The following is a 24,650-nucleotide window of genomic DNA, read 5'->3' on the forward strand; positions in this document are numbered from 1 at the left end:
TTTACCAATAAAGCTCCTAATTGGTCCCATATTTCATTATAGTTTAATAAAAGCCTTTTACAAGACTGCAGCTTTCAGCATTAAATTCTGATCCACAACCTGCTGTGTCACATCGTTAAACCCAAAACAAAAGAATATTATATTTAAACACCATGAGACATTTTAACATTAAACCAGCAGCTTCATTAATATTAGTTTAATGGTTCAGTGACTGTGAATGAGGAGAATGTTTCCTCTTTCAACCCTGAACGACACTTCTATGTTACTTTAATAAATATAGTGTTGCTTTAATAAATAAGTGAAGACTTAGTAAATTTCCCAATGATGAATGTTAACGCTTTAAATAAAAGGTGAAACAGCCCTATCAAAACAAATGAGAATGAGGTTTGGACTTTCTCACTGAACTCTCTCTCTCTCCTCTTCCTCCCTCTCTCTGTCTGCAGCTCACCGTGTCCTCTCATGAAAACGCCACGCCGGTGAAGCTGATTCACAACGCCGCCGGCCACCTCAACGGGCCGGCCCGGACCATCGGAGCCGCTGTCATTGGATATTTAGGTAAAGGACACCAGACCAGCATCACATCCTGTGTTGTAATTGCTTAGGGGCTCATACGAAACAGCAATTAAGTATTTAATCTTTGAGTCCTGTAGCGTTAATCTCTCTTCTATGAGTGGATCATTTCATTTCAATACTTTATTCAGCTCTTTCTTTATGAGTGTAATTTGAAAATGTCCTTCATGTTTAACACACTCCTCCATGTCACTCCCCACCAGGCGTCCGTGCCTTCGTACCCAAGCCCGTGGCCACCAACCTACAGTACGTGGGTGGGGCAGCAGCCATCTTGGGCCTGGTTGCCATGGCGTCCGACGTGGAGGGGCTGTACGCCGCGGTCAAAGCTTTGGTGTGTGTGGTGAAGAGCAACCCGCTGGCCAGTAAGGAGATGGAGCGCATCCAAGGATACCAGGTCAGATATACACCTTCCTTACACGAGGAGGTTTCCAAACTGTCAACAAATAAGTGTGGTGGAGGAAAAAACAAACACGTGTCCTTCCTCTGCAGCTGCTCGCCATGTTGCTGAAGAAGAAGCGCTCGCTGCTCAACAGCCACATCCTCCACCTCACCTTCTCCCTGGTGGGAACAGTCGACAGCGGCCACGAAACCTCCATCATCCCCAACTCCACGGCCTTCCAGGACCTGCTGTGTGACTTCGAGGTGAGAGACTCTCGTGTATTGAGCCTTCATACCAGTTAATTCTAATATCTGCATCATGACTGGCTATAAGCATCTTGGGTGATGTATCAGCGAGAGTCACAGATGAATGATGGTGCTAGTGTTGAGATATCTATGTTTTGTTCTCTATCTTATGAATATATTTTACTATATTTTACCTACATTTATATCCTGTGAATCAAGATTAGCTGTGTAGTCTATAGAATTAACAATATTACAACTGTTTCTTTTAATTGGAGTGATGTATAACTTCTGGACTCAGATACAGGGTCAGACACAGGGCTCTAGCCACCAAAGAGAACATGTTTTTCTACTGTAGTTGCATCCTTCAAGAATCAGGGTCACACCTCTCCTTCCTTTTGCCTTCATGAAGCGAATGTGTTTTCAGAAAAGTCTAATTCTGTTCTTAAAGTCCAGAGTCGTGAGGAGTCCTGACATAAACACACCAACAGTGATGTGCTTTAAAACAAAAACCTGGTTTCATGGATGTAGCCTGAGTCTGATTCTTCTGCTCCACGGGTCTGGCTCCACGCTCCCTATACTATACCAGCTAATTCTAATACCTGCATTATGACTATGGCTATAAGCATCTTGTTCCACGTAAAACCTCCACCAAAGAGAACATGTTTTCCTACTGTAGTTGCATTCTTCAAGAAACTGGGTCACACATCTCCTTCCTTTTGCCTTCATGAAGCGAATGTGTTTCAGAAACGTCTATTTCTGTTCTTAAAGTCCAGAGTCGTGTGGAGTCCTGACATAAACATTCCTACCTGGTTTGGTGGATATAGCTTGTAATGGAATATTTTCATACAAGGACAAGAAAATAATTCTCAATCTGGAAGTTTAATTCTTTAACCCAGCTGCGGCTGGGGACACTGCTATCATCACAGACAGATTCAAGCAAATGCAATGATCAATGGAAACACACAACACTTATACAAGTTTGACCCCTCCTTTCACATCAGAATACAGCAGACCAATCAGCTTCTCTCCATGTCGTGACAGGAAGACCAGACAACTGGTCTCCCTCAATCTACAAAGGATCTACCTTGAAGTTTTACAACACAATGGCATGTTGATTCTGCTCAGACTCAAGAGAGGCTCTTTAGCCTGTAAACCTGTTTTCCAAAGACCCCGGTCTCTGGTCTGTCACACCCCAGAGCCTCTGAAGCATCATCTCCTTCAGTGACCCCTGTTGTGTGATTAGCGACTCCCTTGACTTAAAGCCTTAATTCACAGAAATACATCTTTCAGTAAACTTCTTTCTATATAAATGTAATCTGTTACATTTATACATGTCTAAATACAAAATTCCCGTCACAAGCTTCTTAGCTTCTGATTCTTAGATTCTAGATTCTCGTTTTATATTGTTTTATGTATATATATAGTGTTGTTTAATGTCTGATTGTTATTTATGTGCACCAACCACACCAAAGCAATTTCCTGTATGTGAATATATATACTTGGCAATTAAAAGAATTCTGATTCTGATTCTTCTGCTCCACAGGTCTGGCTCCACGCTCCCTACGAGCTCCATCTGTCTCTGTTTGAGCATTTCATTGAACTGCTGACAGAATCCAGGCAAGTTCCACACGTGGTTTTAAATCATCTGTACCGTGTAGTAATCGACACGACTCCTGCTCGTGTCTGATCTAACTGTGTGTTCCTCTCGCCGTGTGTCGAGCAGCGAGGCGGCGAAGAACGCCAAACTGCTGCGTGAGTTCCAGCTGATCCCGAGGCTGCTGCTGACCCTGAGGGACACGTCCCTGTCGCAGCCCACCGTGGCCGCCATCAGCAACGTGCTCAGTCTGCTGCTGCAGGGCTTCCCCAACCCGTATGACCTGCTGCGGTGAGCACACACACACACACACACACACACACACACACACACACACACACACACACACACACACACACACACGTGTAGGAGCCACTAGATCACTTCACAAACACAAACATTAAACCCACCTCTCGTCTTCTTATGGGGTGTCCACTGGATACGGTGGAGGTGGTAGGAGACAGGAGGATGGTTGCTAAGCTATCCTCCCTGATGGCCAACTCCTCCCACCCCATGCTGTGACCCCATTAACACACAACACAATATTTGCAATTTAATTTATTTAATTATTTAATTTAATTATCTAATTATTTAATTGTATTGTTCAGTTGTTCTTCTACTTACTATTTATTTGCTTATTTGACTGTTTACTTTTTCTTTTTGCTCATTGTTGTTTTTTGTTTCTTACTTTGTTGTTTTGCTCTTTCGTTTGTTCTTGTTGCACTGTGCCTGCGCTGCTGATGTAAAACCCTCAAATTTCCCCACTGTGGGACTAATAAAGGATTCTATCTATCTATCTATCATCTCCCAGGTTCGGCCAGTTCATCTCCTCGACTCTTCCCACGTTCGCAGTGTGTGAGAAGTTTGTCATCATGGAAATCAACAACGAGGAGAAGATTGACGGAGGTAACATCATCATCACATTTTCGGGGGGAAATCTGGAATCTGATATCTGCTTTTTTGAAATATAGAACTCATTTTCTGTGGCTGATTCTCCTCGTGTCTCCAGGTAACGACGAGGACTTCGGCGGCCTGCTGTCAGCAAACCTCATCCTGCTGAGGAACCGTCTGTTGGACAACCTGCTCCGACTGCTCTTCACCACCAAAGAGAAATGCACCGTCAACGCCCAGTAAGACTTTGATCCTCTCACTTTGATTTAACCTTAAAGTTATGTCCTCTAAAAAAACACGATTCCCTGGGGAGTCATTTCAACAAAATGTTAATATTCATGTCAGAGTCTAAGGCTGAGTTTCCTGGATCTTTGAAACATGTTCGTCATTAAAGTCTGATCTGTAGAGGATACAAATATGGACAGAAGTTATTCTAATACTGACTCAACAAGCTGCTCACTGAGAGTTTTTGAGAAGATGGCGAAAGACAAATGTACAATTTTGAGGCTTCAAATCAGCAGCTCACAAACCAGTGTCTACATTTTGCGTTGTAGCAAAATCTGAAGCACGTCTTAACAGAATGGTGTTGAAAGTATTTGAATAGTCACCAAAAAAAAGGGATTTTAAAGGGACTCTCACCTTTGTTGCATTTTGACACTTTTTGTAGATAAGGTTAAATTGGTATTAATAAGGTAATGACACTCTAAAATGCAAGACAGACCCACCAGGAGTAAAAACAAACAATTATTTCACTCTCGTAATATTTAGTGAAAACTTCAACCAATAAAATTCTTTGGACCGAAGGACCTTATTGGCCGACAGACCTGTCTGTTTGCTGCATGGAAACAGACAGGAAGCCCGTCTGCTTCTTGTGGCGCATTCGGGCCCGCGTCATCAAGGCGCGTCCTCAACTAGAGGGTTTGTTTTGATTCCACGGCAGACAGTAGCGCCCGTATCGACCGTAGCGACTGACGATGGCAGACCAAAGTGGTCCACGGCGTACTGAAACAGCCGCTCCCAGGGGGAAAAACAAAAGAAAAAACACCGCGGATGGGAACGAGGGGGTGGGGCATTGGAGGAAGGCGGGATGATTCGAATGTGCTGTAATTCTCAAATGCAACAAAGGTAAGAGTCCCTTTAAGAGGTGTCATTGGCTCTTGGCCCATCAGCTCACCCCCTCTACCTGCTCTCTGTCGCCCCCTGCAGAGCGTGTGACGAGCTGGTGCGGACGATGGGCTTCGACTGGCTCCTGATGTTCATGGAGGAACATCTCCACTCCAGCACGGTGACGGCAGCTCTGTGGATCCTGGTGGTGCTGCTCTCCAACCAGTCCACGCTCAACCGCTTCAAGGAGGGCCTGTGTGGCGGCGGCTGGCTCGACCACACCGACTCCGTCCTGACCAATAAGATCGGCACAGTGATGGGTGAGTGGCGGCGTCTTCCAGAACCTCACAGCTACACATTGGTCTATTTAATATTTTAAAATTGTTCACAGTTAAACGTCTCCATTGATTTGCCCTCCCACGTGAATGAGGAGGTCAGGAGGATGCAGTGAAATGTCCAGTGTAAAACCCTTTGTGTTGTAACGTGGCTCAGCAGACGCACGCTCTCCTCACGCTGCCAACGCTTCCCCTCGGAGTTGGCCGGCGTTCAGTAAACAGAAAGCTGCGCAGTTTGTGCGTCGCACGGCCAAGGGTTTGTGTTTCTCTCTCTTTGCCTTCCTGCTCCTCCTCCTGCTGCTGCTCTGCTAGTCCCTCCTGAGCTCAATGGTTTTCACTCCGTTTTATTATAAAGAGAAAAATCCTTAAGTCTAGCAAATGTAAACTTGCATGATTATGAACATTTGCTTCCTAACGATTTTTATTTTTGCATTAACAGACATTTAATTCTACACAATTCAACCATTCAACCTCCAGGTTGAGAACCATTGACCTTCCCTTAGAGAAACCCTTAGTGATGACGTGGCCTCACAGAGCGTTGATGGCTTCGTCAAATACTCTACAAGTTTAAAACCCTGAGTCTCATTCAGTGGTGGAGGAAGTACTCAGACATGTTACTTCAATGAAAGTACAAATAAATAGACAAAAATGTACTCAAGTAAAAGGGAAAGTATCACATCAACTTTTCTACTTGAGTAAAATGTAAGTATACTTCTAAATATACTTGACAAGTATCAAAAGTAAAGGTGCTTGAAGTTTCTGTTGCTATACTTTTCATCTCATTGAGGGAGGTAGGATCTAATATCCCCTGGCTGTATTGAGTACGTATAGGATATTAGATTTAATAAATATCAGAACATAATATTAGAAAAATACAAATCAAGTGAACATGTAAGTGGAGAGGAGCAGGAAGTATAGATACTTGTTGATATATGTCTTGGAGTAATTGTGAAAAGTACCTGAACATAAATCCACTTAAGTAAAGTAAAGATACATAATGTATCTGTACACAAGTGCAGTAATTAAATGTGCTTCGTTACATCCACCACTGGTTTTATTCTTCCTGCTCAACCAAATCCTCATCGTTATGCTTTTGAGTTGTTTTGTTAGTGCTCAGTTTCCAACATTCATCCCGTCTGATTAGCTCAGTTAGAACATTACCGTCCTGGGTTATTCCTTTAACCACGTCCTGCCTGGTTAAACCAAAAACCAGGAACATCAGCTGTGTCCAGAGCTGCCCCTAGGTGCTTCAACCAGAAGGCGTCAGCAGTAATATCCCGGTAGCTGTTCTCCTAACATCCATTGCTTCTCCGCCTCCTTCAGGTTTCAACGTGGGTCGCGGCGCCGGCGGACGCTCGACCTTGCGAGAGATCAACCGTGACGCCTGCCACTTCCCAGGATTCCCCGTGATGCAGACGCTGCTGCCCAAACACACCAACGTGCCCGAGCTCTACTTCCTGCTCATGGCTCTGTTCCTCCAGCAGCCCATCACCGAGCTGCCGGACAGCCTGCAGGTACATGTTAGTACAAACAACCTTTTTCCTTCTTTTTTTTAGTCTAGTAACTAACATTTCTCGCCTTTATTTACTTATAAATTGTGTGTTCCTGACTGTGTATTACCCCAGTTTGTGTGTTTGTGTCCTCAGTTCGACCTGGACTCCATCTGGACGTTCATCTTCGGCATCCCGGCCTCCAGCTCCACGGTGGTGGGCTCCATCCACAGCGTGTGCACCGAGGCGGCCTTCCTGCTGCTGGCCATGCTCCGCAGCATGCTCAACCTGGTAGGAACCAGGGATGGGGGGAAAAATCGATTCAGTTACAAATCGCGATTCTTGTGAATGACGATTTTAAATCGATATGCTGCCTCCCAAATCGATTTAAAAAAAAAAAAAAAAAAATATTTATTGGTTTATACCGGGGGGGATATATGGGGGGAGCAACATCAACCCAGCGCATGTTGACCAGCTCTTGTTTTTGCACAAGAATCTAAACATACCCAAGCACTAGCTTTGCATCGGCTACATGCAAACAACAATAGCCTACTTTTTGTTTATTTCAAAGTTTATATTTTAAGTAAACTTTTATTCATTCTATTTAATTTACCTTTTATTTATTGTTTAAAAGTAGCCTAAGTGGCATACATTTCTTAATCTGTCAGTTTGTGTGCAGTTGACAGGGGCTATACAATAATAGGGCACATTTTTATTTATTTTCTCTACTGGCTGCCCGGCAGTCGTTAAGTTAATGTTAATATTTGAAATAAAACTTGTAAAGCTCTAAGTGAATTTGACTGTGTTGTATTTGAAGGTATGATTCAACTTTTTTCCATGGTCCAGTACTTAAAAAAAAAAAATAACCAAGAGAAATCCCAGGAAATCGTAATATCGAATCGCAATACTTACAGAATCGCAATACATATCGTATCGCCACCTAAGTATCGTGATAGTATCGTATCGGGAGGTCCCTGCCGATTCCTGTCCCTGGTAGGAACCTACGATTTTAAACCAGCGTGACAGTATAACGCTGTCACACACTCAGAGATTCCCTCATTCCTTCTTTCGGGTCACAATTCTATAAGCATAAACATTCTGAATGCTTAGTTTGCTAATTATTAGATTCAACACCTTTTTTCCCAAAGAGGTTTATATCTTGGAAAAGCCCAACGTGTGAGGTTTCTCATGCTCATCCTCTTTATGCGCCTGGTAACAACTACTGGATCATCCCTGGATTCTCTGAAGGGCCTTTTTAAGCTTCAATAATCCAACAGAAACGATTTGGCACACACTCATATACACACACTCAGTTTCTCAGAGCATCCTCCGAGCTCGCTGCTGAGAAAAGCTCCTGCAGAGGCTCGATAGTGGAAGAGACTTCTGCTGCTGAGGGAGTTCCACTCGTCTATATTTGACTCAGCCGCAGATTTGAACTTCAAGCTTCGGCTGCTTTCAATCAATCAATCAAATTTTATCTGTATAGCCCATATTCACAAATCACAATTCGTCTCATAGGGCTGTAACGTGGTGTGACATCCTCTGTCCTTAACCCTCAGCAAGAGTCAGGACAAACTACTAAATTGTAACAGGGAAATTGTAACAGGAAACTTTATATTTGAGACCAAGACAAAATATAATATAACAAACAATTCCATAGAATTTGGAAAGCATATTTCACTGGGATCTACAGCTTTGGCTTTTGTTTGAAGTCTTCTCCTGATTTGTGTTCCAGCCGTGGCAGTCGGAGGAGGAAGGCTCCTGGCTCAGGGAGTACCCCATCACCCTCATGCAGTTCTTCAGGTACCTCTACCACAACGTGCCCGACCTGGCGCCGATGTGGCACAGTCCGGAGTTCCTCTGCGCCCTGGCAGCCTCCGTCTTCCCCTTCAACATCCGGCCCTACTCTGAGATGGTGAGTCTAAACTTAAACTTCTCCCAATCGGTTCAGGTCAGAGAGAAATCCACAACTTCTCCTCGTGACCACAAAGGAAATCTTTATTCTACACAAATCTCTGGGGTCAAATCCTTTATTTGCAAAGCGTGAGAAATTTTACGAGATAATGGGCCTAACTTGGGTTTAAAGGCAAAAGAATCTCATCACCAGTGCAATCTCACGTATTGACTTTCTCTAACAATCGCTTCAGACATATTGACCCTTCTCTTCAGGGGCTTTAAAAAGCAAAAGTTATTTCTCCTCTGGAATTTCTTTTCGATCTTCACTGCTGCAGTTTCAACAACAAATTGAAGAAAGCTGCAGGTTTCTCCTCATAACTCAAATGAAAAAGAAATCCACAGAAAGTTGCTGTGTAGAATGAGGGATAAAGACTAGATTTATGTTTTTATATTTCTCTCTTCATCCCTCCGTCCGTTCCAGGTCACCGATTTGGACGATGAGGCGGGTTCTCCCATCGAGGAGTTCAAGGCGTTCGCCGGCGACTCTGGAATGAACCGCAGCCAGTCTGAATACTGCAACGTGGGCTCCAAGACGTCCCTGACCAACCACCCGGCCAAGAAGTACGTCTTCGACTTCATGAGGGTCCTGATCATGGACAACCTGTGCATGACGCCGGCCAGCAAGCAGACGCCCATCATCGACCTTCTGCTGGAGGTGAGGGGCGGAGTCACCAAACCACAAACTGACCAGAACTAAAGAGAAATGTGTCAGCATGGTCGCAGAATTTAAGATTTGACTCAATCATCCTATGCAGCAGGGAAATAGACCAAATAATAATAATAATCCTGTCTTGATTTTTCTCTGTTCACTCACCAGGCGTCTCCGGAGCGCTCCACCAGAACTCAGCAGAAGGAGTTCCAGTCGAACATCTTGGACGGTGTCATGGAGCATCTGCTGGCCGCTGACGTCCTGTTAGGTCAGAACAAAGTCTCAAACATCTCAGTCTCCACCAGGGGAACCGGACTTTCCTTCCCAGACACATTATTTCACATTATTTCACATTATTTCACATTATTTCACATTATTTCACATTATTTCACATTATTTCACATTATTTCACTTAAACCTCAATTCTTCATTAATCACATCTTTTCAGTGGCTTCTTACCGAGTGAATTATCTCATAGAGTGAATAACATCGACCCGGGTTTGGCCTCTGGCTGCTTATAATTTATCTGAAGATTGGACAGAAAGTGTCTGGGGATGAATTTGCTGCAGGACAGCAGCTTGTACCGATTCCTCATTTGGCTCTAATGGCTGCATCATGACTCAGCAGAACCCAGTGTGACGCAGAGAGGACTGTGAGCTCCTTCAGACGTGCTGGGGTTTATTCCTCCAAGTGAAATACACAACAATTATCAGACAAAGAAATGATATTTAACGTGTTTTTGTCCTTTTGTCAGTCGCCTCTTTGCCCATCAGGTGTTTGACCTTGTCTCTTGCCGTCCGTCTCCATCCAGGCGAAGACGCCTCTCTGCCGCTCAGCAGCAGCGGGAGTTACCAGATCCTGGTCAACAACGTCTTCTACTTCACTCAGCGGGTGGTGGACAAGCTGTGGCAGGGCATGTTCAACAAGGACTCCAAGCTGGTGGTGGACTTCATCGTGCAGCTCATCGGACAGGTACACACCAAACTGATGTCCTGGGAATAAGAGTTAATTGTGAAAATAAAGTTTCCTGAGTGTCTCTAAGGCAACAGAATTTCCCAGACTTCATTTCCAGTCGATCTGACGACAGAAGAGACTTTCAGATCATCTCTGGTTCTGTGCCACAGTCGAATTACAGTTGATTCTCTGTAAAATGCATCAGGATTCAGGAGGTGCTTGTTCTAAGCAGCTGAGGTTGTGAGACCGGTCGGCCCGAGGCAGACAGACACCTCCGCTCACAGAAATAAAAACCGCTCCTTCTGTGATTCCTCTTCCAGTTAATGCGGCTGAGGAAGCCACTCAGGATTCAATTAGATCAGCAGAGTCCATCAGGCCTCATTCGTTTGCTCATGTGAGCCAGTGAAGGCACAAGAATTAGATCCGGCTGTTTCCTTCCATTTAGAGCCTGAGTGGAGCTGGTGTGACTGCATGTATCTGTTGTGTGTGTGTGTGTAATGTGTTGTGTGTGTGTGAATGGGTTGTGTGTGTGTGTAATGTGTTGTGTGTGTGTGAATGGGTTGTTTGTGTGTAATGAGTTGTGTGAGTGTAGTGCAGCAGGAGATCAGTCATCAGTATCTACACTCACACGACTGTAGTGATTTAGTTTCCAAAGATGAACATGAAATGTCACATTTATATTATTCAGGTAGTGGAGTGGTGTCCTTTTGGGAATCAATTGGCCAGAAGGTGGCGCTGTTATTAAAGATCAAATTGACTGACTTGAAATTGATGCACAAGTCTTGTATATAAATAGATTTTGACTTTATCAACAGCAAATTTTGATATTAAGCCACAAGGGACTGAGATTTATCATATGTAAGATTTAGTCTATATTTTATGTTTCATTTTTTTACAGAGTGAACAAAGTTAATAAGTCTTTTCTTTCTGAGTAAAGTTCATGGGCGGACTTTGACCTTCTCCTCTTTACTCGAGGCCTTTGACTCATACACACACACACACACACACACACACACACACACACAGAGTGAGAAGATTAGAGGATTAGGCTCTGAAACAGATTTTCAAAACATAAAGTGCCTTTGTGTCTTCAAAGTAGAGTTTAGTGATTTAGACTCAAGGCTGAGGAACACAGTAGTAGGTAGAATATACGCTGGTGACTTGAAGTATAATTACCTAGTGCCTGTAAAACACTCTGACTGCAGATGTGTACGATGCCAAACAATTCCTGAGCAAATTAAAAGAACAGTTTTGTCAATTTGGCAAATAAATGGTATCTGTGGTCTTGTGTCATCAGCTGCTTTAATACACACACACATGCACACACACAATATCACACAAAATCCTCTGAGGTGTCAGGAACTCGTCTGTGAGCAGAATAAAGAAAAGAGGAGATGAAGCTTATCAGCTCTATACTCACATAAGTCATTTATAGCGATGTCTCTCCATTCAAAGTCTGTAAACACTTCTCTGTTCAGACGACAACAACACCAGAACAACAAAGCTTCATTCACAAACCTACAAACAACTTAACCCGGTTCAGCCCTGGCTGCTCAAATAAATCTTCTTTCTGCTCAAGTATTTCCTCAGCGGCTTTGTTCACATGCTCAACACAGCAGCAGCTACAGCTCCGATCTCTTCTCCTCGGCCGTGTTTCTCCCTCTGACCTCCTCACGCCTGTTTCTCTCTCCTGCAGTCGAAGAGGCGCTCGCAGGGTCTGTCCCTCGACGCCATCTACCACTGCCTGAACCGGACCGTGCTCTACCAGCTTTGTCGACCCCACAAGACGGTGGCCCAGCAGGTGGCGCTGCTGGACGCCCTGCGGGTCCTGACCGTCAACCGCAACCTGGTGCTGGGCCCGGGCAACCACGACCAGGACTTTGTGGCGTGTCTGGCTCACTGCTTCATCTGCCTGCACAGCGGGAGGTAAGGGGGCGTGGCCACTGCTGCTGGAGGCGAACCTTCTGTTCAGGTCGGGGGGGGACGCTTGTTTATAAAAGAAAAGGATGCTCCTGTTTCTGTCCTGTAACTTTGAAAAGACTTTCAAGAAAATACATATATCAAGACAATATCATTTATACTGTATATATATATTATAACATTTAGTGTGTGATGAAGAGAGAGAAATGTGGTAAAAACACAAATTACTGTGTTTTATATAAAGAAATATGTTTTATGTGCATATTTGTGGATCTGTTTTCCCTGACATGAGGTTTATTTGAGATTATTTCTCAGCAGCTTCACTGAAACACATCCACTCAGCTCTCAGAGTCTTTTTCACTGCGTCGTGTCCACTGTGTGTTTTTTTTGGACGTGTGTGTCCACGTGTGTGTCCTGCCAGAATTTACTGATTGTTCCTCCAGAGCTGCAGCGGGGGGGTGGGGGTGGGGGGAGGAGAGACTGTTCTGACCATGCTGGGAAAACAATCTGCTTAAACACAACATGCTGCACGACTTCAGAGAGCAGCAGCTTCTCTCTGCTGCGGAGAAGCAAAACAATCCCACTGTCCCTGTGAACCCCCCCCCCCCCCCCACTGGTCGCTGAGCCGCTGTGTGTTTCTCTGCAGCAGCGTGGAGGGCTTCGGGCTGGAGGCGGAGGCCAGGATGACCACCTGGCACGTGATGATCCCCACGGAGAACGATGCTGACGCCACGCACAGCCAGGACGTCAGCGAGGGTGAGGAGGAGCTGTGTGACCCGGTTTGAACCGGTTTGACCTGTCTGACCTGTTTGACCTGTCTGACCTGTCTGACCTGTTTGAACCTATTAGAGCCTGTCTGACCTGTCTGACCTGTTTGACCTGTTTGACCTGTCTGACCTGTCTGACCTGTTTGAACCTATTAGAGCCTGTCTGACCTGTCTGACCTGTTTGACCTGTTTGACCTGTATGACCTGTCTGACCTGTCTGACCTGTTTGACCTGTCTGACCTGTCTGACCTGTTTGAACCTATTAGAGCCTGTCTGACCTGTCTGACCTGTGTGACCCTGTTTGACCTGTCTGACCTGTCTGACCTGTTTGACCTGTTTGACCTGTCTGACCTGTTTGACCTGTTTGCATGTGTGGGAGAATAACACAGGTTTCTGTGGACTTATTAGCATTTATTTTGAAATCGGAAAATACCTTAAATCCAAATTCAAACAACTGACAGTGAATTTATTTCTTGATCTTGATATTTTGATATTAAAACAAACCAAATTAGTGATGAGGGGAAATGAGTTGTGTGAAAAGCTCCATATGATTCACAGAAAGTTTGTTAACAGTTGGTAAAGATGATATTTAAGCTGTTTTTTGTTCAGAATCACATGTTTGTGTTTAGTTGGAAGTGAATATATGTGTTAACGTGACTTTCGGTTTATTTAAAAAGCGAAGAGGAAAGAAAATAATGAACATGTCGGACATTAAAGATGAGTTTTTACAAATGTGTCACTTGAGTATGTACCGGATTGAATCTGATAACACACGGAGGTTGTGATAGTGTTCTGAACAAGCTGGTCTGGTCTCCTCAGGGCGCCAGCTGCTGCTGAAGGCCGTGAACCGCGTGTGGACGGAGCTGATGCACAGCAAGCGTCAGATGCTGGAGGACATCTTCAAAGTGTCTCTGCCGTGTAACGACAGAGGACACGTGGACATCGTCACGGCCCGACCGGCCCTGGAGGAGCCGGCTCTGAAGAGCTGGCAGAACCACCTGGGTGAGAGGGATGCTGGGAAAAAACTCCAAATACATTTACAAGATAAAACCATGTTTCCTCAGCCACGTCCCTTTTGAATCTGTGTTCCCCTTTATTACCTTTTAACGGCTGATCTTCTCATTATTTTTTTTGTGATCAACTTTTTATTTTACTGAGAAATGTAGCAAGGTACAGATCAATGTTACAGTAATCAATAACAAAATATATATTCACATGTACTCATACCTGTCAATGTATATAGACTCACAAAGGTAAACAATAAAGGAAAAATAATAACTAGGAATAAGTCAAATAATAAAATAGAAAAAATATATATATATGAAAATATTAAATAAACAAACACAAATATACAATAGGTCATTAATACCTGATCTTCTCATTATATAACAAGATAAAAAATTTAGAAAATGCCTCTTGTTGTTCGTGAAATGCTTTGGAGCTCCGCCATCAGGGGCCGATTATTGCTGACCTGCTTTCCTTCTGCTGCTCACTTAATCAAAGTGTTGTGTTTCGCTTGCGTAAGCAGGCGGCTTAATCTGGAAATTGTTAAAGTTCTGACTCTTCACTTTGTCAGACGAGCAGAACTAAAAGTTACACAAAAGCCTCCGAGAAGAATCCCCTTGTGGATTGAAACAGAGGGAAAGAGGGGACTTCCAGAAACACACAAAACCAAATTGAGTTCAGGTTGATAAAACCAAAAGTATCTGGGTAAACAAACTTTAAAGTCCTGAAAGTGTCAAGGACTTTGCAGCACTGAGCACAGTTTATAATCATTCCATCCATCCATCACCTTTTCCACTTATATACCACAGGCATGGGAGGCTGGAGCCGCTCCCAGCTGACATTGGGAGAAAGGTGTGGTACAGATTACAAGTCCATCAAAGGGCTGACACAAGCTGTTCTCAGACATATTCTGGAGTTCGTCCTTCAAGCAGAGAGGAAGCAGAAGGAGATTGTCAGACTCGGAAAACATTCAGGCGAGGGGTGGAGCCTCAGCTGGCAGGAGAAGACGTAGAAATTTGCCTTTTGATTCAAGATTCAAGATTTTTATTGTCAAATGCACAAATAACACAAAGCAGTCACTGTCAATGAAATACTTGGGTCACAGGCTCTCTTTAAGCACTGCTCAGTCATTTCAACCCAAAAAAATAAAATAGAAATAGTATAAAATAGAATAAAAAAGAATAAAATAGAATATCAATAAAATAGAATATCAAAAATTTAAATTGGAAATAAAACATATATATCTAAATATATATCTTTACAGATGAAGAGAAAAATAGAGCAACAATAGTTCAATTTGTGCAGTAGTGCAAATATTCAAATATGCTTATTACGGTGCAGATTGAAGATTGAGATTTTTGTATTGTTCCAGTTCGGCGTCTGTTTTATTTTAAACATAATTATAATTTTCGTGCTCACTCGCTCACTGTGAACATTTTACTACAGAGACAAACAGCCATCGCTCACATTTACACCTTCAGAGTCTGATTCCCCTCAGCTGCTTTGTCTTTGGACTGTGGAATGAAGCCAGAGTTCCATCCCAGAACCTTCTGGTTGTGAGGTAACAGATGTGAAAATGGTTTTGTGGTTAATAAATCACTAACTCATTTGTTTCGCTCCCCTCCCGGTTGCAGTCCACGAGAAGAAGTGCATCAGCCGCGGTGAAGCGGTGGCGCCGGCGACCCAATCCAAACTGTCCCGGGTCAGCAGCGGCTTCGGCCTGTCCAAGCTGACGGGCGTCCGGCGCCACAAGAAGGAGAACAGCCTGAACAAGAACAGCCTCTCGGCGCAGGAGACGTTCCAGTGGATGTTCACACACATCGCTGTCGTTCGAGACCTGGTGGCCATGCAGTACAAAGAATATCAGGAGGTAACGACTGGGCTTCATTACTAGGGGTGGGAATCGGCAGGGAGCTCCCGATACGATACTATCACGATACTTAGGTGGCGATACGATATGTATTGCGATTCTGTAAGTATTGCGATTCGATATTACGATTTCCTGCGATTTCTTTTCGTTATTATTTTTTTTAAATACTGGACCATGGAGAAAAATTGAATCATAGTACAAATACAACACAGTCAAATTCACTTAAAGCTTTACAAGTTTTATTTCAAATATTAACATTAACTTAACGACTGCCGGGCAGCCAATAGAGAAAATAAATAAAAATGTTCCCTATTATTGTATAGCCCCTGTCAACTGCACACAAACTGACAGATTAAGAAATGTAAGCCACTTAGGCTACTTTTAAACAATAAATAAAAGGTAAATTAAATAGAATGAATAAAAGTTCATTCATTATTTCAACTTTGAAATAAACAAAAAGTAGGCTATGCTTCATTGTTGTCTGCATGTAGGCGATGCAAAGCTAGTGCTTGGGTATGTTTAGATTCTTGTGCAAAAACAAGAGCTGGTCAACATGCCCCCCCCCCCATATATCCCCCCGTATAGACCAATAAATATGTATTGTCTTTTTTTTTTTAAATCGATTTTGGAGGCAGCATGGCGATTTAAAATCGTCATTCACAAGAATCGCGATTTGTAACTGAATCGATTTTTCCCCCCATCCCTAATCATTACTCAGTGGATAGATTAAAGAAACTTTAACCCTTAAAGACCTGAAGCGATGAATCAGACCCACATGTCTCATCTGGCTCTAGAGGGAGAATCACACAAATGTCCTAAAGGCAGATACGTGGATGTGTTGCCTCAGGTCTGAGTGTGTTAACGTTCTCTCCCTCTCCCTCTCCCCCCCCCAGCGGCAGCAGAACACTCTCAAGTACGTGACGGAGGAGTGGGCGTCCATCGAGTACGAGCTGCTGCGTGAGCGCGGCCTCTGGGGCCCCCCCATCGGCTCCCACCTGGACAAGTTTGTGCTGGAGATGACCGAGGGTCCCTGCAGGATGAGGAAGAAGATGGTCCGCAACGACATGTTCTACATCCACTACCCGTACATCCCCGAGATGGAGCCCAACAGCAACTCAGCCCAGGTACTCGGCTTCATGAGATCATTAGAATAAGACTCTGTTATATCAAAGTTTATATAGTTAAAGGTATTTAAGCTCCACATCAGTATTGATCCCTGTGCATTCTAACACACCTGAACATGCAGATCAGATTGCACCATTCACAGACACTGCCTCCTGGTGGAAACAGGAAGTAGTTCGTCCACTCTGCAGTCGGTTGCTTAGTTTCAACAAATACTTCAAACTAGGAAGAACAATGGTGAAAAGTCAGAGGAGGGATTTGTACTTTGGAAGTCTCTGCCCGTCCAGATCAGGATGCAGATCCAGAGATTTCAAACTAAAATTGGGTCAGCAGCGTATGAATGTATTAAAAACTTCAAATTAGATATTTTAAAAACTCATGTTGATAAATGTGTGTGAACTTGTAAGAACAGCTCTCCAGAATAGAGCTCATCTCTGTCACGTGGGCTCAGTTTTTTTGTCCTGGCACTGCCGGGACACGTTTAGCTTTGTTTGCTGGACAGATGATCCGTCCCTTCTGTTTGTCCCCGGCTGCGTCTCCACACTCACTGCACAGGGATTTATTTGGTGAGGAGGACACAGAGAGATGGCTCACTTTGATTTGTGTACATATCAGTGTAGAGACATGTAGATATTTACATTTATATTACGTTTGAGGCCTTTGAGGGATTATTTAAAGAATCCTGATTGTCAAGAGTAAATAGAGGAAATGTAGAATTGGCATCTTTTCTGTCTAATTGGGTCCAAAATGTCCCAAAGGCCTGATGATGATTTATAATTCAAACATGCTCAGAGGGATGTCGAGGGATTTTTGTTCCCAGTAAAATACCATTAGGAGACATTAGCTCTTGAGCTCTACAGCTTTTGGCTTCCCTGCCTTGCTCAAGGGCAGAAATGTCCCAGTTCCATTAAAAACCAAATGAAACACTTGAGATAGATAGATAGATAGATAGATAGATAGATAGATAGATAGATAGATAGATAGATAGATAGATAGATAGATAGATAGATAGATAGATAGATAGATAGATAGATAGATAGATAGATAGATAGATAGATAGATAGATAGATAGATTACTTTATTCATCCCCGAAGGGAAATTAAGTCGTCATAGCAGCCGGTATATTTGAATACAATAAAATACAATACAATAGAATAAAATAAAAAATATTGAGGTAGAAAGAATAAAAAACAGAAACACAAGATAAATAGGTAGATAAGGTGCAGTGGCAAGATGATGGTAATAGTACTGATGATATGATGGTAATGTTATTGTTAGACACTATATAAAAATAGTACAGTATATATAGTATATAATGTAACATAATATATAATTATATATGATAGTAATTATACCAATATAATAGCAGTATATATAGTCATAATGGCAGCAACAGTATATATAATAATAATAGTAAATATAATAATAACATGTACACATGTATAAATATGTGTATATAGACTTATATATACAAAGAATATACATATTTATAAAAAACACTTTATGAAAAACACTTATAATAATAATAATTCTCCTCTAAACTCGACTGTTGTGACGTCTTCTCAGGGTTGTTAGCTTTAACTTTGCAGACTGAAGGTTCCAACAGAATCATTACAGCATTGTAACGGCTTCACAAACCTCCTCCCTCTCTTTACCTCCTCCAGCCCTCCTCCTCCTCCCCCCCTCGGGTTCCTCTCATACCCTCAGCTCCGGCTGGCCCCCCCACTGAGCGAGGACAGGTACCGTTCTGAAGTGCACGAGACGACTCGGCTCTCGGTGTGACTGCATGACGGCGTGTTTACAAAACGACATTAGACTCACACAGACAGAAACCTCCCAGCGTCACATCACTGAGTAGTGGAAGTCTCGTCTTAAATTATCTGCCACAGTAACAAGTGTCTGCTGGGAAATCTGAATTCAAACTTCCAGGAAAGGAGAATGTTTGTGTTGTTTTTCAACGTGTTCAATGACGTGTGTGTTTTGCACGTTGGGACAGTTGCACTTCTGGTGCTTTGCATATATTTTGCTGTGACTTTGAAATTGTTTTAATGCCAGAATCAGATCCTGGGTTTTGACTTTGCATGTGTTTGCACAATCAGCATATCCCTGTTTGAGGATTAAGTGTTAACCAAAACAACCAAATTAATAAGAAATCGAGTTTAGCTCTGAAGTCGTCTCAATATTACATTTTCCACTGTTACTTTACTTTATTTAAGGTCATAATTTACACAACAGGTTAAAGATAAAGATGAAAGACTGACAGAATTTAATTTATATGGTGAGGATGAGACCATATAATTCATGTGTTTGGTAACAGAGGCAAACAATTAGGGTTGCAAAATTCCGGGAATATTCAAAGTTGGAAACTTTCCATGGGAATGAACGGGAAAATACGGGAATTAACGGGAATAAACTGGAAATGTTGTGTTTAATTTATACTAACTGTATTTACCTTATCATATACAGACATAAATATAAACATTTTGTTTTGTCATTGGCTGATTTGAGCCCTGAGGAAACTTTGGGCACTTTACTCTATGCTTCTGCATCGTTGTGTCATTCTTAACATAGGTCTTTGCACAGTATTTGCAAATGTACACAGCCTTTCCTTCTACATTGGATGGGGTGAAATGTCTCCACACATGAGAGAGTGCACGTGGCATTGTTCTGTAGAATAAGATGAGAAAAAAGTTTGTAAAAAAACACTAATGCAATGCCAGAGATATAAATAGTTAGCCAAACAATTGGAATCGTCGTTAAGTTTCCGGAAACTTTTCGCCCCTTTGCAACCCTACAAACAATAAAACAAAAATTCTACGAAGGAATAACGATAATAAAAAACATGAATTCTTTGAAGAGGAACATGAGAAGATCTGTGCCAATCATCGTTCACCAACCTGGAGTCGGTCTCACCTCATACTCTTCCTCTCTGTCCCCCCCCCCCCTTGCAGAAGCCTCAGCGTTACCGGCGAGCCATCAGCTACGACAGCAAAGATTACTACGTGCGCCTGCTGTCTGGAAACCCCGGCATGTACCAGCACTCGGTGGAGCACAGCACCGAGGGCGAGACCACGCAGCACGAGCCCGAGCACGGAGAGGACACCATCGCAAGGGTCAAAGGTACGGAGGAGGTTCATGTAGCGTCTGGAAGCTTCTCACAGGACCACAGGCTGATGTTTTCTAGAAATGGATCACATAGAAACTAAGGAATATATGTCTCTGTTGGTCGGAGCCTCCATGACTGTAACCTGTTCCTGTCTGAGCTCAAAGTTAAAGCTCCGCCTTTGCTCTCTCTGCTCTCCAGGTCTGGTGAAGGCACCACTGAAGAGGTCTCGCTCTACGGCGGACGGAGCAGACGAGGAAAGTCAGGAGCAGCTTCAGGATCAGCTGCTGGAGTCGGGAGGTCCAGAGGAGGAGCAGAGGACCGACAACACGTCACTGCTGCGCCTCCTGGAGGAAGGAGAGAAGGTCAGGAGGGGACTCACCAACAGATACATTAACAAGAAAAGGATATTTATTGCAGCATCATAGTTTCTATAGGCTGAAATCATTTGGAATTGCTTTAGAATTAATTAAAAAGTCAGTTTATAATAAGCGTAAACCAGAATCTCCCTGTAGTCACTTGAGTTTCATCCATATCTTTGTTTAGCAAATAAACACTCTGTTGTAGAAAGTTCAGGAGATAGAGTGTTAACTTCTAAATAACGGTAGTTTCAATTCAGCAGGAGAATTGATAACTCTTCCTGAGTTTTACATTTTCATGTAATAACACAAACTTTATGAACCTGAATGTGAGCAGAATATATTTCCTTTAAGTTTCTCAGTAAAGTTTTATTCCCTGAATTAAATCTGTGAACGAGAATCTCCCTGTAGACACATGAGTTTCATCCATATCTTTGTTTAGCAAATGAACCCTCGGTTGGAGAAAGTTCAGGAGAGAGAGTGTTGACATCTAAATAACAGTAGTTTCAATTTAGCAGGAGAGTTGATAACTCTTCCTGACTTTTACATTTTCAAGTAATAACACAAACTTTCTGAACCTGAATACGAGCCGAATATGTTTCCTTTAAGTTTCTCACTAAAGTTATTAAATCTATGAATGAGTCCTGCTGTGAAATCCCTGCTGGACACTGGAGTCGTTTTAACTGAAAGTCACATTTGATCCAAATCTTTGTTTATCAAATGAACCCTCGGTTGTTTCTCTTGATCCAGATTCAGCACATGTACCGCTGTGCCAGAGTTCAGGGTCTGGACACCAGCGAGGGTCTGCTGCTGTTCGGGAAGGAGCACTTCTACGTCATCGACGGCTACACCATGACGGTGTCCAGGGAGATCCGGGACATCGACACGCTGCCGCCCAAGTAGGTCCACCCCTCTGAGTCTGAGTGTGTGTCCTGAGGTGTGAACTGTTAAGAAAAAAACAGCGGGTTCTTTACTTCTTTAACGAGAAGAAGAGCCAAACTCAGTTTTGCTCAATTAAGAATTTATTTAGGAAAACAATGAACAGGTTACGGCAGAGCAATGGGCTTCCAGTACATTAGGTGTATCAGAGCGCCCTGGACATCCGGCATCAGTCCATTTTATACAGTAGATCTTCGTTCCTCCCTCCTCGGAAGTGCGCAGGCGTAGGCCATCCTCCTGGCTTTCGGAATACGGAAGTGAACAGGGAGACACTCCCAATGACGCTATAGTTGCTCGAAAACGAGTTTTACTAAAGGAACGTCCTTCAACCTCAGATGCAATATGGGCCAAAGGTGTTTACAATTGGAGAAAAGATTATTATGTTTCAGCTTATATTAAAACAAACCCTGACTGTGTAAACATTTGCAACAACTTAACCAAAGCAACATACAACATTAAGTCAACAACGTCACTCTGTCTGACCTCCACGACTTTATCAAGACAGCTGTGAGACTGACCATCCTCCTGACGCACACACAATTATAATTTGTAGATTAAACCTTAGGAAGGAAAGGTTATTATTAAATCATTTCTACTAAGGCCTTATATCTAGCTAAAACTACTCATATTTGTATTGTTAAGAGTACAATTACTAATTTCAAATGCTTCTATCTTTATTGTTAAAATTCAGTCAGCAAAGGCTATAGTTAAAAGTTTGAAATTCCTAACAGAACGCCCATGAGGAGCGTTGAGACTCCAGAGCTCAGTCATGAATCCTGAAGCTGCACTTCACTGATGACACAGTCACTGTACTTCTGAACGATGACCTCATTCCTCTGGAGGCTGCTGCTGCTGCCAGGATGATGTCATGCTGCTGAGGGAGCGAGTGTTGTGATGCAGAAAAGCTTTGACATATTTAGTTGTTTTTTTTTTGTGAGGGAGGATTTTTCTTTGTCTCTTTCTTTGAGGCATCATTCGGGAAAACAGCCAAAAAAAACCATCACCAACAGATGGTTCTTAGATCTAACATGTTCCCCTCAGGTGCTGGATGAATTAAGCAGAGTTTCAGCTTCAAATGGCAGATGGGCTATTGTTATTTTTTTTAATGTTTAATAAACGGGGGCAGCAAATGGTCTTTTTTCCCTTAATAGCAATATTATTAATAAAAATGTGTGTTTCCAGTTTGCATGAGGCCATCATCCCCAGAGGAGCCCGACAAGGCCAGAGTCTGCTGAAGAGAACCTGCAGCATCTTCGCCTACGAGGACATCAAGGAGGTGCACAAGAGACGCTACCTACTGCAGGTCAGTACACACACACACACACACACACACACACACACACACAGACACACACACACACACACTTTAATATGATAATTTCAAAGAGATGTATACTGGATCCCAGGAAGAACCAGTGAAGTATGTTGGGTCAGCTCTTGAAATGCTGATGAGTGACTTGTGTGTCCTCTTCCTCTTTCAGCCGATGGCCGCGGAAGTGTTCTCAGCGGACGGGAGGAACTACCTGTTAGCCTTCCAGAAAGGAGTCCGCAACAAGGTTTACCAAAGGTACTGAATTCAAACACAGCTGCCAAACAGATGCTGATCTGTCAGTCACAGCAGATAAATTGTTTTACTCTCTTTTGTGCCGAGTTCTACTACCTGGTATTTAGCCCAATTTTCTGCTCACCAACAAAGAATTGATGTGAGAGACACATTGATGCGTGGCCTACTCTGTCAGATATTGCTGTTTTTGTTTTGTTTTTTACATTGCTGTTGATTTCCTGCAGGTTCTTGGCTGTGGTTCCGTCACTGGCCGACAGCTCAGAGTCGGTTTCAGGTCAGAGGCCGAACACCAGCGTGGAACAGGGGTGAGAAAAATTAATATCCATGTTACCAGTTGCCGACTATTTTAAAATGTTGAGAGATGATTCATTGAAAGGTTAGATATTAATTTTTGTTGCTTTTTAAAAAAAATCTTTGTAGCATTTTTGACTAGAGTCTAAATATTTTACAGATATTAGTATTTGAGCTATTTACAGATATATAGGTATCGGTATTTAAATCATAAGATACACAGATACATTAAAATATATGTTTTTATCCTAACCCAAGTTATTTATATATACATAGTTTTGTATTTGTGTTTTCTTCATGGTTATATATAATTACGTCCATGGTAAACTGTTAAATATACACAACTAATTACAACATCTTAGGAATCATTGGCGTTTTTTAAAGTTGTTTCCTCCCTTTCATCCGTATTGGCCCAAGAATCTTCTAAAGGACTTTTATTTGACAGTAATCGATAAAGTTAATTACTCAGGAAAGAAAATACATGAAAACAAAACCACACAATCCCACAAATAACACACGAAGAAGAAGAAGTTTTAACTTAACCACCTCCCTGTGCTGGTGCTTTCAGATCGGGTCTGCTCAGCACGCTGGTCGGCGAGAAGTCTGTGACTCAAAGATGGGAGGTAACAACCTGAACTCATCAGTCTAAACTTCTGCTTCGTCATATCAGCTCGTCCAATCACGAACCTCACTGATCTGTGTGTGTGGTCTGTTTTCCAGCGAGGAGAGATCAGTAACTTCCAGTACCTGATGCACCTGAACACGCTGGCCGGACGCTCCTACAACGACCTGATGCAGTATCCTGTCTTCCCCTGGATCCTGGCCGACTACGACTCCGAGGTGAGTCAAGCTTTTCTCCCTCTACTGGTCTCGTGCTTATAATGGTACGATGGCAGCACGATGAACTCTCATATTATAACTTTGTGTCTGCTAACCAGGAGCTGGACCTGAGCAACCCCAAGACGTTCCGTAACCTGGCCAAGCCGATGGGCGCCCAGACAGAAGACCGACTGACCCAGTACAAGAAGAGGTACAAGGACTGGGAGGATCCCACCGGTAAGAGTTCAGAGACGAGGTCACAAGCACCAGAGGAGAATTAAAGTCTGTTGTTTTTATTCAAAAGGTCACATGAAAACATCAGAGGGATATTAATCTCATATGTGTTGTTTCCGTGGCTCCAGGTGAAACCCCGGCCTACCACTACGGCACGCACTACTCCTCAGCCATGATCGTGGCCTCGTACCTGGTCCGGATGGAGCCGTTCACACAGATCTTCCTCAGACTTCAGGTTTGAACTGAGCTGAGTGTTCTGCTCGTCTTCTACAGGCTCCCACTGTGAAGAGAAATGATTCAGACCAAACATTTAGAAGTTACTCTCACTTTAAGCTCAGTTACAGAATGTAATAAATGGGTTTGATCCCCAGAGGGAAAATAGAACCAAATAACACTTTTTGGTTTAGATTTCTTATCCTCCTCTTCCTGAAAGATTCACACAGAACAGTTAAAGGAAAGTTCTATTGATCTTCACATCAGAAGGTTTCAC

At 43.0% G+C, this 24,650-nt stretch overlaps 1 protein-coding gene across 1 annotated transcript in view; it reads left to right on the forward strand.

The window, feature by feature from the left end:
• The window catches only part of wdfy3 (WD repeat and FYVE domain containing 3), a 100,552-nt gene that overhangs the window by 64,632 nt on the left and 11,270 nt on the right, over positions 1-24,650 (forward strand). Inside the window, exons 22-50 of the mRNA XM_061070965.1 lie at positions 444-555; positions 774-964; positions 1,060-1,212; positions 2,738-2,811; positions 2,918-3,079; positions 3,600-3,694; positions 3,798-3,918; positions 4,886-5,103; positions 6,442-6,638; positions 6,765-6,899; positions 8,344-8,523; positions 8,986-9,219; positions 9,382-9,481; positions 10,025-10,185; positions 11,864-12,093; positions 12,734-12,843; positions 13,674-13,856; positions 15,494-15,729; positions 16,623-16,853; positions 19,803-19,971; positions 20,156-20,319; positions 21,064-21,212; positions 22,435-22,555; positions 22,734-22,819; positions 23,041-23,121; positions 23,676-23,730; positions 23,828-23,947; positions 24,046-24,163; positions 24,289-24,395. Of these exons, the coding sequence (XP_060926948.1) occupies positions 444-555; positions 774-964; positions 1,060-1,212; positions 2,738-2,811; positions 2,918-3,079; positions 3,600-3,694; positions 3,798-3,918; positions 4,886-5,103; positions 6,442-6,638; positions 6,765-6,899; positions 8,344-8,523; positions 8,986-9,219; positions 9,382-9,481; positions 10,025-10,185; positions 11,864-12,093; positions 12,734-12,843; positions 13,674-13,856; positions 15,494-15,729; positions 16,623-16,853; positions 19,803-19,971; positions 20,156-20,319; positions 21,064-21,212; positions 22,435-22,555; positions 22,734-22,819; positions 23,041-23,121; positions 23,676-23,730; positions 23,828-23,947; positions 24,046-24,163; positions 24,289-24,395 (4,293 nt within the window). The remainder of the gene's footprint in view (positions 1-443; positions 556-773; positions 965-1,059; positions 1,213-2,737; positions 2,812-2,917; positions 3,080-3,599; positions 3,695-3,797; positions 3,919-4,885; positions 5,104-6,441; positions 6,639-6,764; positions 6,900-8,343; positions 8,524-8,985; positions 9,220-9,381; positions 9,482-10,024; positions 10,186-11,863; positions 12,094-12,733; positions 12,844-13,673; positions 13,857-15,493; positions 15,730-16,622; positions 16,854-19,802; positions 19,972-20,155; positions 20,320-21,063; positions 21,213-22,434; positions 22,556-22,733; positions 22,820-23,040; positions 23,122-23,675; positions 23,731-23,827; positions 23,948-24,045; positions 24,164-24,288; positions 24,396-24,650) is intronic.

The sequence above is a fragment of the Limanda limanda genome, chromosome 5, assembly GCF_963576545.1.
Source record: "Limanda limanda chromosome 5, fLimLim1.1, whole genome shotgun sequence".
NCBI classification, from domain to species: Eukaryota; Metazoa; Chordata; class Actinopteri; order Pleuronectiformes; family Pleuronectidae; genus Limanda; species Limanda limanda.